General features: G+C 39.5%; 1 protein-coding gene across 2 annotated transcripts in view; it reads right to left on the bottom strand.

Moving 5' to 3' along the window:
• The window catches only part of FAM91A1 (family with sequence similarity 91 member A1), a 62,629-nt gene that overhangs the window by 33,591 nt on the left and 13,533 nt on the right, over positions 1-15,505 (bottom strand). For both annotated transcript variants that reach the window (XM_030553792.1, XM_030553791.1), the window contains exons 6-15: positions 13,678-13,791; positions 12,440-12,530; positions 8,234-8,296; positions 6,391-6,497; positions 5,244-5,282; positions 4,979-5,091; positions 4,067-4,185; positions 3,478-3,590; positions 3,128-3,214; positions 2,043-2,175 (exon numbers count right to left, since the gene is read on the bottom strand). In XM_030553792.1, coding sequence (XP_030409652.1) covers positions 2,043-2,175; positions 3,128-3,214; positions 3,478-3,590; positions 4,067-4,185; positions 4,979-5,091; positions 5,244-5,282; positions 6,391-6,497; positions 8,234-8,296; positions 12,440-12,530; positions 13,678-13,791 — 979 coding nt within the window. The remainder of the gene's footprint in view (positions 1-2,042; positions 2,176-3,127; positions 3,215-3,477; positions 3,591-4,066; positions 4,186-4,978; positions 5,092-5,243; positions 5,283-6,390; positions 6,498-8,233; positions 8,297-12,439; positions 12,531-13,677; positions 13,792-15,505) is intronic.

Below are 15,505 nucleotides of genomic sequence, written 5' to 3'. Positions count from 1 at the left end.
TCATCATTGGTGCCAAAGATGGCAACAGTTCCAACGGACCACTCAATACTGATAAGAGGGCAGTGCTCAATTGTCCACTGTGAGCATTAGGCAATGCAGGCAACTGGGATATCTTTGCCGTCTCACCAGGCAGCACTGCCCATATCAATGGTTTCTGGGCTACTGAATGCTCCTGAGTAATTAGAGAAACAGTAACAGCGAGAGGCAAAGCAAGCCTAGTATTCTAGTAGCAGGGAAACAGTTGATGCTGACGTTGTTGGTACCAGCATCTCATGGATGGCATCGGAGTCAACAGTACAGTGTCAAACTGATGCTGCCTAGGTAACAGAGCAGACAGCCCAGCTCCATCTCACATCCTGGTAGATCAGTCCACACTACTCCTGGAAGAGAACAATGAGAGCTCTGGAGTAGCTCCAGTCCATTTTGTGAGACTTTTTTCTCAGAGGACTCAAGGAAGGAGAATGATCTGTCTTTCTGCTGCGAGAGGCATCAGAGTCTGGCTGATGAACATAAGCTCACTCCAGCTCTGAAGTTCTTTTGAGAGGCCGGACGATCTGTGGAGGTCCCTTGTATCAAAGTGTGCCTCATGGCCAGCACTCAAGTGCTGCTTGAGTCTCAAGTCCATTGCCATCTGCATTCTTTTTTTAAGACTCGCAGATGGAGCACATTTCTCTAATGTACCTTTTTCCGAGCCACAATAAACACCACATGTGGGGTTCACTATTGGGAATAGCCACCCCACATAATGGAGTGTTTGAATCCTGGTGACAGCATCCCATCAGGATGGCAAGTTAATCTAACTATTCTTAGCTAATACTAGTTAACTATTTATAACAAAAACTCAAAAGACTGAGATAAAAAACAGCATGTGGGAAATACCACATGAAATGCTCCAACTCTAGTTGTGAGTAGTGAGAAGGAATGGAGGGGGTCGGGTGGCACTATCCTTAAATAGCCAGGGGATGGGCTAATGGCCACAGGACACAAACTCTGCCCCTACGGGTACCACTATGCAAAGTTCTCTGGCTTCGGAGCACTGGTGCACACATATACACACCAGAGTGGAATACACATCTGCAATCAATCAAAGAAGAACTAAATGCCTGCTACCAACCCATATTACACTTTTTCTATTATCTGCCATTATACCGCAGTATAAAAGATACTTGGGCCAAGTATATTGGTGTAAATCTGGTGAAATACCATTGATTCAAGATAGCAGAGCAGTACTTAGTTAACTTGCTTCCAAACAATTCTCTCTACAGAATAGAGTAACACCACTGAATAGTATGATTCTGCCTTCCAATGACCTAAACTAGGGAGGTGCTGAGCATCTAAATATCCCAACTATAGCATGGAGAATGCTTAGCACCTTGTAGGATCAAGCTCTTATTTGTTAAAACAAAAAAAATCAACCTTACTGACAGATTTAGTCATCATAGAATTGCAATTTTGGGGTATATTTCAGGCCCACAGAAATAGCTGAACTAGCAGCAAGAAAAAAGTTTCAGGGGTTCACCCTGATGATGGATTTTTGCAGTGAAGCATGTTTGGAATTTTTTTGAGGGAAGAGGGATTTTCACAGGCATAAAGGGCAACTAGGCATTCAGCTCCTGTGTGTGTGTGTGAGGGGTGGAGGCAATGAGAGTTGTGCCTAACTCCGCTCTGTGTCGTTGAAATATCTCCACTTAGTACATTTAGGCATGCAGAAATATTCCTCCTTTACTATCCCTGAAGGTTTGTGGTTTGGAACCATCTCCCTCCCACACCAGCCCAGTTTGTCCTTGGTCTTGCAGTGAAATCAATCTAGTGTTTCGAACACTAATCTACTGCCATGTAAGTGACTGATATGTCAAATGTGACAAGGATGGATCACTGGAGGCTCAAAACAGGCAGGAGTGGACTCCAAGGCTCAATTTCAGAAAAGCATCCATTCAGAAAGGGCACTTAGTGAAAAAACTCTTTTTAAAGAGAACACATGATAAACAAACTTAACTCCAAGAGATTGGACAGTTTTCCCAAAACAGTAACTTTCATTGTACCGTTATTTGGATGTTCAGGTTGTGCAGCTTGTGCCACGAGGTCCTTGTTATGCCGCAAAAACAGTATTGTGTTTCTCAAAGTAAGTGCGTGATCAAAGTATCTCTGTGCCTCCCCTTCACCTGTGCTTTGAACCTAAACAAAAAATAATATGAATGCGTATGTTGTATACTGTTTCTCTAAATACCAGTTCCACAAATACTAGATTAAGAAGTTATTACAAACATTCTACAGTCAGCATTTAAAAGGTGCCATTGTCTTGAAGTTTTTCAGCAAGAATGATCCACAGCAATAATCAGGTTAAGTGAAAGCTGGCAAAGCTTGTCAAATACTGTAATGTTAAGTATATTAGCGTGACATTAAAACTGGGGGCAGGAGAGGAATCCCAACAAATATATCAAACAACTTCAGTTGTACTGTATCATCATTGTTCAATATGAAACTTACCACTTTAGGGGCTTCTGTGAAAGGATGCTATAATAAAGTCATAGCAATTACAGAAAAAAAATTACAAGTATACAACTATATAGTCGTATTAAGGAATTGGCTGGTTTGTTTAAAATTATGGTAGATATAAGATCGAAAGGTGTAAAAAAAAAATTTTAAAACAACAGATCTGGAAAATTATGGTCTGTAAATTCCAGTCTTTAACGACCAGGTTTCAAAAGTATGTGCATGCAAAAGTGTATGCACATTTTTGAGATACCCAAATCCAGCACACAAAAAACCAAAGCGAGCACACATGTTCGTGGTTGTGTGCATATGTATCTACAGATGCATGCACACAAGGGTTTGTAAGGTTTCGTGTATTTGCATATCTTCACTTAGCGACTGCACTTTTATACATGCACTTCTGATAATGTGGCCTTAAAAAAAAAAGTCATTACTGGCATAGACATACAGGATAATCTCCATTTTAATGGGACATGTGTTCCTACCAATATTATTATGTACCAAGAGGGGGAACAAGAAGCTCCTAAATCAAAAGCACAAGACCAAAATACATATCAAATATTGGTAGTGTGATACACACACACAGAAACATCTTAAGCGCTGAAAAACTTTAGACTGTACACAAGAGAGTTACCTTTTCAAGTTCCACAAGAAAACTGTCCAGAGACTCATCTGATAATTTTCCAACTTCAAACATAGTTACCGCATGACTTTTCAAGTTCTGTAATAATATAATCCAAATATATTGTATATAAGATTTTTTTTATCTTTCACAGATTCTTATCTCTGTGAGCGGGAGATTTAACATATATGTTTTTGTAAAATAAAGACAAAATTTGCTTAAACAAATGATCATTAAAGTTGCTAAACAACTGAAACAAAAGGTTCTAAAATCATCAAAGCTGTATTATACTAAAAGCCAAGACTTAAAATGTTTTCTACACATTTGATCTTCACATAGACAAACTGAACAATCTGACATACTGGTGAAAGATTCCCCATCATTAGAAAGGCAGTGAGAGTTGAATCAAACAGGAAGGCAATACGCTTTGTGTGTCCACTAGACAGACTCAAGCTGCTCACGCTGGCTGTGTCAGCTAATAAAACAAAGAAAGAACTTGTAATCTTATTTGTTTTATTTAAGAATAAAGACATTTTCTTTAAGCAAGCCTTAAAATCACAGAACTAGATCTATGTATGAACTAAACAAATAAAGTATAAAGCTCACATTATGCCATACTGAGTCTTATACATACTTCCTTGCCATTACTGCAACACTACATAACTCTCATCAAATTTAAAATCAAATTTAAAATTTAAGTTTGCAGTAATTTTATTTTCATTCAGGAAGAATTCTACTAACATTCATAACAAAGTTTGGTTAAAATAGAACTTTTTTGAGGTGGGTGAGGTAGGGAGATGCAACAAGAATAAAAAGTGGGAAAATAACTCAAATGCCTCTCTCTACATATTCTGGTTGGGACTATGAATAATTAGCATTTATAACCTCAAGACATTTTACAAAAACATTAACTAATTAATGCTACTGTATCAATTCAATGTGTGTGCTAACCTGGATCTTCTTGACTGTTGGTGTCAGTATCTGTAGCTGATGAACAAGCTTCCTGTACAGGAGTCCTGTTTTCCCCACTGTCCCATGAAAGCAGCATCCTTTGCGGATCCAAAGTACTCCTATTAACACAAAGTCTGTAACTATCATCACTGTAGCACCATGGCAGCTGCTCTGCCTGCTAATCTCATGGTATCTCACGCATGCTCAGTGGCAGATTATGAAAACCACTGCAAGTTCTCTCAAAGCCAGATCAAACATTTCACACCAATGTAGAAAGCCTATCTGTTGATCCAGCTCCTGCCCTCAAACTATCCCTCAGCCAGAGACGTCTGAATTCTCCAACTGATGACTACAAAAAAGGTCAAACAGGTTTTATTTATTTCTTGATAATAAGAATGCCCAAATACTGCAAGTTGTCTTGCCAACCACATAAATGCACCGCCAATTACAAGTACACACATCACCAACCGCACTGAGATAGGCTGTCATGGAACTACCATGGAAATGGCTACTTGTAGTTTTTAAAATCAGGAAATAAAGTTCTAAAGACACAAATCAAAATACAGAATAATTACAAATTCACAGCCATAAAACATTAAAGTAAGTACACAGTCTGTGTTTCAAAACCAAGAAGCAAGTATTCTAAACCAAAATGTCAACACTTAAAGTATTATTTGCAGCACCTATCAGCGAATTTTACCACCAATAACCCTCACATATACCCAAGAGCTACATATATGTTATTCTCATTTTCTATACAGAAAATGAAAGAAAATAATTAAATTATTGCCAGGACCACAAAGGGAATCACAGTGCCAGAATCAAGGGTAGGATTTAGAATGTACCACCTCCCAGCTCTGTAGTCAAAATTATACTTTCCAAGAAGCTCAAGAAACATGGCAAGATACCTACTTCAGTCGATTTATGGAAGGAATGTTCCTCCATGATGAATGAAGATTTTCCAGATTTATTACTTGGCCTTTTTTGTGGGCGAAACCCAATCGACAATACATGGACACAGCATTCTGAAGAGACAAATACACACACACGAGATCAATAAAAACCTGCTAAGTTTCACAACGTAGTTTTAGTATCTATTTAAGAAGCCATGTAGTTAAACATTGGAGGATTTTCACTTTGGACAATTAGATGCTTTGGATGTACTATTCAGACATACCTTCACCAGTGATAAGTCTATCTCTAGAACATTTGCAAGCTGAAAAATAGGAAACAGATAAGAGACAAAATAAGAATAATTGATAAGTGATTCCAGGACTCATTTGCTACTAGCCAAGAACATCTTTTCTAGTTCCAGTTGTACAATCTATTGTCATTTCACAAGTGGTTAAGAGAAAGGAAAAGAAATGCTGAAACCTCAGTCCAATACTCCCTTTCTTAAGCAGCAAGAGATTCCGGATCAAATACTCCGCTGTGTTACTCCTTGTGCAGTCATTTACACCAGGGTAGACTACATGCAAAGTGGTGTAAAATGTTATCACTTCAATTAATTTACTTAAGCATTTTACACTCAGTATACACTGTAAATGAGGACACAGGGCATTGGAGAATCAGACCTAGTCTTACAACCTGATTCTGTTTTGAGAAGGGACCATGTAAAAGTGACACTTACTCACAAAGTCTACTCCCCGGGCTTTCACTGTCCCAGCCATTCACTTTGGTGACAAAGATAAAAATACAATATTTTTTACTCCTGTTAACACCACAGAATCAATCCAACTATGAGAGGGGGAACCTGGATTCTATTTTTTCTTGTGCACCATCAACTAAGTTCCAATCACAGGTTTAAGCTGTAAGTTACCTGTGGGCAAACCCTCTTAAGGCAATGGAGTTGTATATGCCCTGAAGTAAGGACATAATTCAGCCTGCAGAATCTTTATTATAAAAGATTGAAGAAGTCAGCTTGGCCCTCAGGAACCCCACAATGCCTTTTTACAATCACTTTTCCAAAGTGAAAATGCACCTCTAAGTAGAGACAACAAAGTAAATAAGCAACCAGTATTATGAATATTAACTATTTGCAAGGATTGTTCACTAAAACTCCCACCCCATGTTGTTCCTATGCACTCTTTTTGCCAGTACTATTTATGAATAAATAAATAAAAATTGTGTGTTTTTTAATATTTTAAACAAAAGCAACTAGTACATTCCATAAAGCAATGAATATTGTTTCAAAACTCTTATCCCTAGACTCATCTCTGGAAAGCTACATACAGTCATATGGCTGTGGACATGGACATTGACAATAGGAAATGCATTTCTCCCTATCTGCCTTTCAAGTATTTCACCAGCTAAGCATTACTTACCTCTGCCACATTAGTGTGTTCATCTATTGAAACAAATATCTTGTAGAGAAGAGTTTCAAAGTAATCACCTTGCAGTCTGTTCATTACAAAACCTTCAAGTGGAGGCACTGGAAAGAAGAATTATTTTTAATACTATGGTTTAAAAGCTTTAAGTTTTCAGAATATTTTTACTGCTTAAAAGCTGAGAGATTTATTTTAAATAACCAAACTAAACTTTGCCAGCAACACCCCTCTGCTATGTACATTGGCCAAATTGCACAGTCCCTATGTAAAAGGATAAATGGACACAAATCAGATATTAGGAATGGCAATATACAAAAATCTGTAGGAGAACACTTCAATCTCCCTGGACACACAATAGCAGATTTAAAGGTAGCCATCCTGCAGCAAAAAAAAAAAAAAACTTCAGGACCAGACTTCAAAGAGAAACTGCTGAGCTTCAGTTCATCTGCAAACTTGATACCATCAGCTCAGGATGAAACAAAGACTGTGAATGGCTAGCCAACTACAAAAGCAGTTTCTCCTCCCTTGGTGTTCACACCTCAACTGCTAGAAGAGGGCCACATTCTCCCTGATTGAACTAACCATGTTATCTCTAGCCTGACTCTTGCTTGCATATTTATACCTGCCTCTGGAAATTTCCACTACATGCATCCGACAAAGTGGGTATTCACCCACGAAAGCTCATGCTCCAATACATCTGTTAGCCTATAAGGTGCCAAAGGACTCTTTGCTGCTTTTAATCTAAACTTTATTCTAGTTCAGACTACGGGGTAATTTACAATATTTTCCCTCCAAATTCAGATTTATTCATTTGGTTTCTCTGGTGCCTTTTCAACTTTACACATCTCCCAAAACTTAAAACACAGTTAAAAATCTAAAATCATTTTATGAAATATTTGCATTCAGCTATTTTCTAATGATATATTCTCCCACAATAGCTAAAGCCATTCTGCTTGGCTGCATCATAAGACCCCACCTAAATCATCCTCCAGTCAGTCACCAGCCCATCCTCCTGTAAAAACTCCTAGCCTACTTAAAAGGTCTGTGAAAGAGACTAGTTTTGTAGCATTTCTGAATGGTTAATATGTCTGGACTGTGGTGGAAAAAGGAGAGAAGAGTTGAGGACCCAGCTACAGTTTAAGTGTCTTGCCAGGTCTAAACTGTAGCAGGGTGAGGTGGTCCCACTGTAACCAGGTCCCAAACCACTTAAACCAAACACAATTAAACCCTGCCCTTGAAATTCCATCCCAAGTATCTTGGGAGCACTCAAAATAATAGTAATTGCTCCTTGTATGCTGAACCCTTTATCCAGTGGACAGCCACATTCTGCAGAAGCTCAAGTTTCCACATGGTCCTGAAGTACAGCACATTACACTAATCAAATGTTGAGGTGACAGAGGCATGAATGATGGAAGTGAATAAGCAATCAGTACTATGAATATTAACTGATCAGAAAGAAAAGACTTTTTTTAATATAGATAAGTTTCTACATTTATAGTATCCATGTTAACTGCAGATACACTGAAATAAGGACAATTGTTTAAATTATACTTAAATGTCTTCATCTCCACATATGTTAAAAGCAACTTTATTACTTCAGATAGAAATATAAGTTGAAAATAAATAAATACTAGCATCAGGATAAAGGATAAATTTTTAGCAGCAAATTGGAAAGCCACTGAATAAACAAGAAGAGTTTTCATCCATCTTAGTGTTATGTTTAAACAGATCACTTTAATAGAAAAAGACAAGCAGCACCCCAAAAAAAGGAAACCTACGTCATCCGGAATGACTCTCTTCCCAAGAAAACATAGCTACTTCTGCTAACACATACACTCACCTGCTATACAACTGTCATCAGATATTGGTACATCAAGGTAAATAAATCCTTTGTTATATAAACCTTTAAAAATAAAAAAGGTACGTCATTTTAGAAAGATTGTTTACCAAATTTTAATACTAGTAAATGCTATATTTTTTCCCCCAACATCGATTCAGGAAGTTTTAACTTCTCCCACCCCACACTCCTGAACGATATACAATTACACAGCTATGATTAGACCAGAAGACTAAACAGAACATTAACTAGACATGACACTGAAGCAGAATCCTAAATTATTCACAGCACAAAGATAAGGTACAATTTGACCCACAGCCATACATTTACTTCAGAGACAGGGATTAGGAAGGTAACAGGGCATAGAAAGAAGGGTGACCAGAAATTGAGGTAACCAGGTTTATTGCAGAAACAATCTTAGTGCCAATCACGCAGTTAATTGTGCAGCATAAAAATAACTATGGAGAGGGATTTCAAAAGGCAAGACCCAGACAGAGAGTACATTTCAACATAACTTGACAGCACTGACCGTTAACTCTAAGCATTGTATCATGAGCAAATAAAGCACAAACCTTGATCACCCAGTGTATTAGGTGTCTGATTTATTGCCTTTTGTTTATCTCTGACCTTAGGCCAGAGAGCTTATCTACTCCCTGTTCAGTACAGCAGAAAGGACACTATCAGCACTCAATTTTTAAATGTGTGTGTTTTTATTTAACTCCTTATTCTTGTGTCAAAGTGTTTTATTTAGCCCAAGACAGGATATTTGAGGCTAACTACCTCACAAGTTAACACCTCCAAGAGTTACTCTTAACTATTTGGCACTGAAAATATTATGAGAAACAGTAGAAATTTTCACAAGTAAATTGCCAAGTCAACAGCCAACCAGGCAAGCAAGCTTGATAAGACACAGTTTTAGCACAGTAGGGATTGAGTTGCAATTGTACATCATATTTTAGTAATACAGACTTAACTGAGTTCAGACTGGACTCCTGGCTATGTTAGGAATTGCACTGCCTTCTAAAAATAAAGATACACACAATATATAATGGACTACACACTGATAAGCCTGCACAGAGTAGGTAGCAACACATACCCAGACAGACTGTTAAGTGCATGTAGTGCAAGACAGCCTGTTGTCATAGGCCAGGAGGACACATAGCAAGCTGACATAACCCAAAGTGGTGTGCTTTTTACTCCTTTCTCCAGATGACATGTTCATTGCTGGTGAAGGCTCTCGCTTGCTGCGTATGACAGCATATACACAACAGATTTTAGGCCAACCAAACCCTTTTCCTCATAAAAGCCCATCCCATTGGTGGTCCACATCTGTTTTTTCCACCCATGAGACAGGGCAGGATCCCTCTGCACACCCACATTGGGCACATTGCTATTTGAACATTGAGTTTGCACCCTTTTCTTTCGTCAGGTACAGGCAGCATTTAGCCCTAAATACCTTGAAGGGTCACTGTCGAGTATTTTCATATTTTTTGTTTTTCTTAAACTGTCTACTGTTCTTACATCTACTCAGAAGCTTGAAATTAATCTTCCTCACTCTTTCTATAGGTTTTGTCCTGTTCCATTTGACAAACACTTAATTTCTTCCTGCTCTTCTTATGGGTAATATACAGTACAGATCTGCTTCATTTGCTATCTTGTTTCCCATCAGCATCATGAATGCCACCAATGATTTGGGTACAGACAGCCCAGGGAAAAGGGTTTGTTAGTCAGCTTGGGCTCCCTCTGCTGGCATGACTTGACTCAAAATATTATTGTTTCTACAAGAACAATGGAGACATACACACGCAGGGTCTCACCAACAGAGTGGTAGATCTTTGGGAAATCAACAAGAGATTGTCCTCACCTAAGAGTCCCATGTTTGCTATCTAACAGTGCTCGTCAGAACAGAATCAACTACTATTTTAAAAGCTCTCCCCTCCCCAAATAGTATACATTTGATGAACAATAGTAAATTGAACCAATGTCTCTCTCATTTGGGTCAACACAACCTTGAGGTCTAGAAATTGCAGAGTATGACTTTTTTTTTTTTTTAAGATGTCTCTGTGGGAAAGTCACTGTATCATTTCAAATAGAAATAGAGCAACAGCTGCCAAAATAAATATATACCCGCTAAGAATCAGTGTTACACTATTAGGAAACATTATTTATAGGTTATTTCCTCCACTTTTGTTTTATTCCATAATATTTTCCTTCAATTCTTATCTGTACTAAATGCTTCAGCCTCCTATGTTCCTTTTATTCCTAGGCCTGGTCTACACTATGGGGTTAGGTCGAATTTAGCAGCGTTAGGTCGATTTTAAAATGAATGTGTCCACACAACCAACCCCATTCCGTCGACTTAAAGGGCTCTTAAAATCGACTTCTGTACTCCTCCTTTGACGAGGGGATTAGCGCTAAAATCGACCTTGCTGGATCAAATTTGGGGTAGTGTGGACACAAATCGACAGTACTGGCCTCTGGGAGCTATCCCAGAGTGCTCCAATGTGACTGCTCTGGACAGCACTTCGAACTCCGATGCACTAGCCAGGTAAACAGGAAAAGCTCCAGGAACTTTTGAATTTAATTTCCTGTTTGGTCAGCATGGCGAACTCAGCAGCACTCAGCAATACAGGTGACCGTGCAGTCCCTCCAGAATCATAGAGCGTAGAATGTTTCTACGCTCCCCCTATCATCTTTGTCCCTGAGCTTATCGCAGATTAGAAGGCGAAAAAACGCACTCACGATGACATGTTTTCCAAGCTCATGCAGTCCTGCCGCACTGACAGGACACAGCTTAATGCATGGAAGCATTCAGTGGCAGAGGCCAGGAAGAAATTAAATGAGCGCGAAGAGCCCAAGAACGCAGGGGGGAGGCTCCAGGCACCAAGCCACTCCACTCCAGAGGATGGCCCAAGCAACAGAAGGCTGTCATTCAAAGAGTTTGATTTTTAGTGTGGCTACAATAAGCCATGTGGCTGTGTCCTTCCCTCCTCCCCCACCTCACCCGGTCTACCTTGTCTGTTATTCATTTTTTTTTAATTAAGAAAGAAAGAAAGAAAGAATGCATGGTTTCAAAACAATAGTTACTTTATTTCGAAGGGAGGGAGAGTGATTGGCTTTAGCAGGGGTCGGTAACCTTTCAGAAATGGTGCGCTGAGTCTTCATTTATTCACTCTAATTTAAGGTTTCGCGTGCCAGTAATACATTTTAACGTTTTAGAAGGTTTCTTTCTAGGTCTATAATACGTAACTAAACTATTGTTGTATGTAAAGTAAATAAGGTTTTTAAGATGTTTAAGAAGCTTCAGTTAAAATTAAATTAAAATGCAGAGCACCCCAGACCAGTGGCCTGGACCCGGGCAGTGTGAGTGCCACTGAAATCAGCTTGCGTGCCGCCTTCGGCACCCGTGCCATAGGCTGCCTACCTCTGGCTTATAGGGAATTAAAATCAACAAAGGGGGTGCGATTGCATCAAGGAGAAACACACACAACTGTCACACTGTAGCCTGGCCAGTCATGAAACTGGTTTTCAAAGCCTCTCTGATGCGCAGCGTGCCTTGCTGTGCTCTTTTAATCGCCCTGGTGTCTGGCTGCTCAAAATTGGACACCAGGCGATTTGCCTCAACCTCCCACCCTGCCATAAACGTCTCCCTATTACTCTCACAGATATTACGGAGCACACAGCAAGCAGCAGTAACAATGGGAATGCTGGTTGCACTGAGATCTGACCTAGTCAGCAAACAGAGTCAGCGAGCTTTTAAAGTGCATGACGGTAAGATGAGTGGGCTCCACGTTTGCCGTGGTATGGCGTCTACATGGGTAACCCAGGAAAAAAGGTGTGATACGATTAACAGCTGTTGCTTTCACAGAGGGAGGGGCGACTGACGACATGTACCTAAAACCACCCGCAACAATGTTTTTACCCCATCAGGCATTGGGAGCTTAACCCAGAATTCCAATGGGCGGCGGAGACTGCAGGAACTGTGGGATAGCTACCCATGGCGCACTGCTTCGTAAGTCAGTGCTAGCCACTGTAGCGAGGATGCACTCCACCGACTTCATGCGCTTAGTGAGGACATACACAATCGACTGTATAAAATTGATTTAATTTCGTAGTGTAGACATATCCCTAGTCTGAAATACTGGTCCTCAAATTTTTCCTCAATAAATTCTACAGTAGACAGAAATGCCACATTTGTTAGACACTTACTGTGAACTATATTGTAGTCTAGTGATCCAGCAAGTTGAGGACCTGAATCAATTATCTTATCAACAACAGATTTCTCAGATGTAGTACAAATCTATGTAAAAGAAAACATGTTAATTTCTAGTAAGATCTGTCTACACATTTTACATACAGTCATTCAGAATGAAAAGTTTTCAGCTTTAAAACAGTGAAAACTAATAAAGGTATCTTTACACAAGGAAGTCAGTATATGAACCAGAGATTTAAGCTTGCCATAGTTGTCTAGTTTGTTACTTTTATCTCTGCAGAAGTAACCTCATCACAAGATTACGCACACCTCTGGAAGCTGTTTTTAGTTTACTGCTTGCTGAATATTTAGCTAGTAAAGTTCAGATTAAAATAGAGTTTTCAAAATTCACTGATGTTACAGTGCTCAGCTTTTAAGTAGGGCTGTGTATTTTCAATACAATTTATTTAACTATAACGGTTCTAAAACAGGTTAAGTTTCAGATCTAAATACAACACCTCTATTTAAATCAATTTATAGTTATGGGATTTTGGACTACAAATAAACTGTATCTGAAATGTACTAGATTCCATACAAACACTCAATTTCTGCGTTGAACAACTGACAATCTAAATGAGACCAGCAACATAATATAGTTGTTTCTTAAGATATATGCCTCATACAATTCATGGACATTCCTTCAGAGAAAAATGTATTTCGCAGTCATGCTGAAATAAGTTTCCTAATGCCATATAACCCAGAAGTCAGAATTCACAGGAAAAAAGAAAAAGTATACCAATTAAAAAAAAAAAAAAAAATACCTTATCACTATTTCCATAAGAGATTCTACTACTGGGATCGGCAATCTTTGTCATGCAGCCCAGGCCAGTTTGTTTACCTGCAGCATCCACAGGTTCAGCCGATTGCAGCTCCCACTGGCCACAGTTCACCACTCCTGGCCAATGGGGGCTACAGGAAGTGGCACAGGCCAAGGGATATGCTGGCCACCCTACCCACTGCCGCCATTGGCCTGGGACGGCGAACTTTGGCCAGTGAAAGCCGCGATCGGACGAACCTGTGGATGCTGCAGGTAAACAAACCGGCCCGGCTTGCCAGGGGCTTTCCCTGGCAAGTCATGTGCCAAAGGTTGCCGATCCCTGTTCTACTACATTAAGAGCTAAACAGCACAGATTTGTAATTTTCCTCCATTTTTTCAGTAATTAGCAGTGTCAAAATTTGGTTAAACACACAATACCTTTATGTCATCCTCTGTGATGTAGCCAGCCTGCACAACCCACCAGGCCTCTACAGCAATCTCCACTGGCTTTATTGGTAGCAGATCACGAGCAGTTTTCCTTCTGAAAAATTTCTGCAGTGGTACAGTCCATTTGAGATTTAACATATTAAATGTTAATGTTACCAGTTTCCTTTACACCATAAAAACAGCTACTTGTAAATGCTTACTCTCCAAGTACTTCATACTTAGGCATTAAACAAACACTGCAGGATACCTTGGGATATGGGAAAGCTGATGGGTTTTATTCCTAATCCCCTAAGGTCACTGAATGCACATGTGTATACCACACAGGGATACGGACTTGTTTAAAAACAAAACCTCTCTCTCCACCCCAAACCAAATAAAAATGTGAAAATGAAAAACAATCCATTTGTGTATTCAAGTCTGAGAGCATGAAGTCCAGGCCTGATCTATTAAAAGCACACTAGCATTTTACTAGCAAAAAAGCAGAGCCTGAAGATACAGGATAGCATACAACATATCAAATGGAGTGTTTTTGTAGGCAGAATTCGTTACAAAATTAATAAGCAATGTATTGTAAGAACACGTATTCTGTTTATTTCTATCGACAAGCGATTACACTGTGTTCCAGGTGAGCATCATGCTACGAGCTACTATAAACTTCAGTTCATGAAAGAACAGCTAGAGGGTACCGTTGTATTGATATGGTTAAGATTACTCTTCTCACATTCTATAAAGCAGGCCCCTATCCTTTTTGTTTCCTTTAGCCTACACTACATCTCTTTTAACTTGGATACACAATCCTTTGGCCAAAGGCGCAATGCTGTAACTGAAGACAGAGCACTTCTGAATTATTTACTACATTCTTAAAAAGTATCAGAGGGTAGCCGTGTTAGTCTGGATCTCTAAAAGCAGCAAAGAATCCTGTGGCACCTTATAGATTAACAGACCTTTTGGAGCATAAGCTTTCGTGGGTGAATACCCACTTTGTCAGATTCTTAAAAAGGAAATTATTGTTGTAAACTGAGCTTGTAAAGGGGCCAGATCATGCAGACATCAATAATGAGATTAATCTCAATGTCGCCAATGAAACTGATCATACAAAAAAAGGGCTGCATGATCAGATCCAACACTGCATCCTCAAACAACATGAGTAGTAAACAAACTAAACAGAATTTACGTTAATTACTCTGATTATAAGCTTTTGGAGGCATGCACCAGAGCAAATACTGCCCTCAATTATATCAGTATAAATATGGAATAATTCCATCAATACCAATGGAATTACTTCAGATTTATACTAGTCAAAGGAGAATTTAGCCCCTTGTCTGTGTCTAGAGATGGCCTTAGACCAGTGGTTCTCAAACTAGTCAGGGAAAGCCCCGGCAGGCTGGGATGGTTTGTTTACCTGCCACATCCACAGGTTTGGCCAATCGCAGCTCCCACTGGCCACGGTTCCCCGCTCCCAGCCAATGGGGGCTGTGGGAAGCAGCACAGGTCGAGGTATGTGCTGGCTGCCCTTCCCACAGCCCCCATTGTCCTGGAGTGGCGAACCACGGCCAATGGGAGCTGAGATTGGCAGAACATGTGGACGCGGGAGGTAAACAAACTGACCCGGCCTGCCAGGGGCTTTCCCTGAACAAGCGGAGGACCGGCTTTGAGAACCGCTGCCTTAGACAAAATGTAGCACTGAATAAGTAGTAATAAGATAACACAAAGCTGGAGAAATTTTAATTTTTTTCTAATTTTTTTTTTTTGCTTTTTACCACAATTATCTAAGATATTTTAACAGCTTTGAAGAAACATACATATATCACTGTAGTAT

The sequence above is a fragment of the Gopherus evgoodei genome, chromosome 2 (assembly GCF_007399415.2).
Source record: "Gopherus evgoodei ecotype Sinaloan lineage chromosome 2, rGopEvg1_v1.p, whole genome shotgun sequence".
NCBI lineage: Eukaryota > Metazoa > Chordata > Testudines > Testudinidae > Gopherus > Gopherus evgoodei.
The sequence above is the reverse complement of the archived record's forward strand: the minus strand, read 5'-3'. Positions and strand labels throughout refer to the sequence as shown.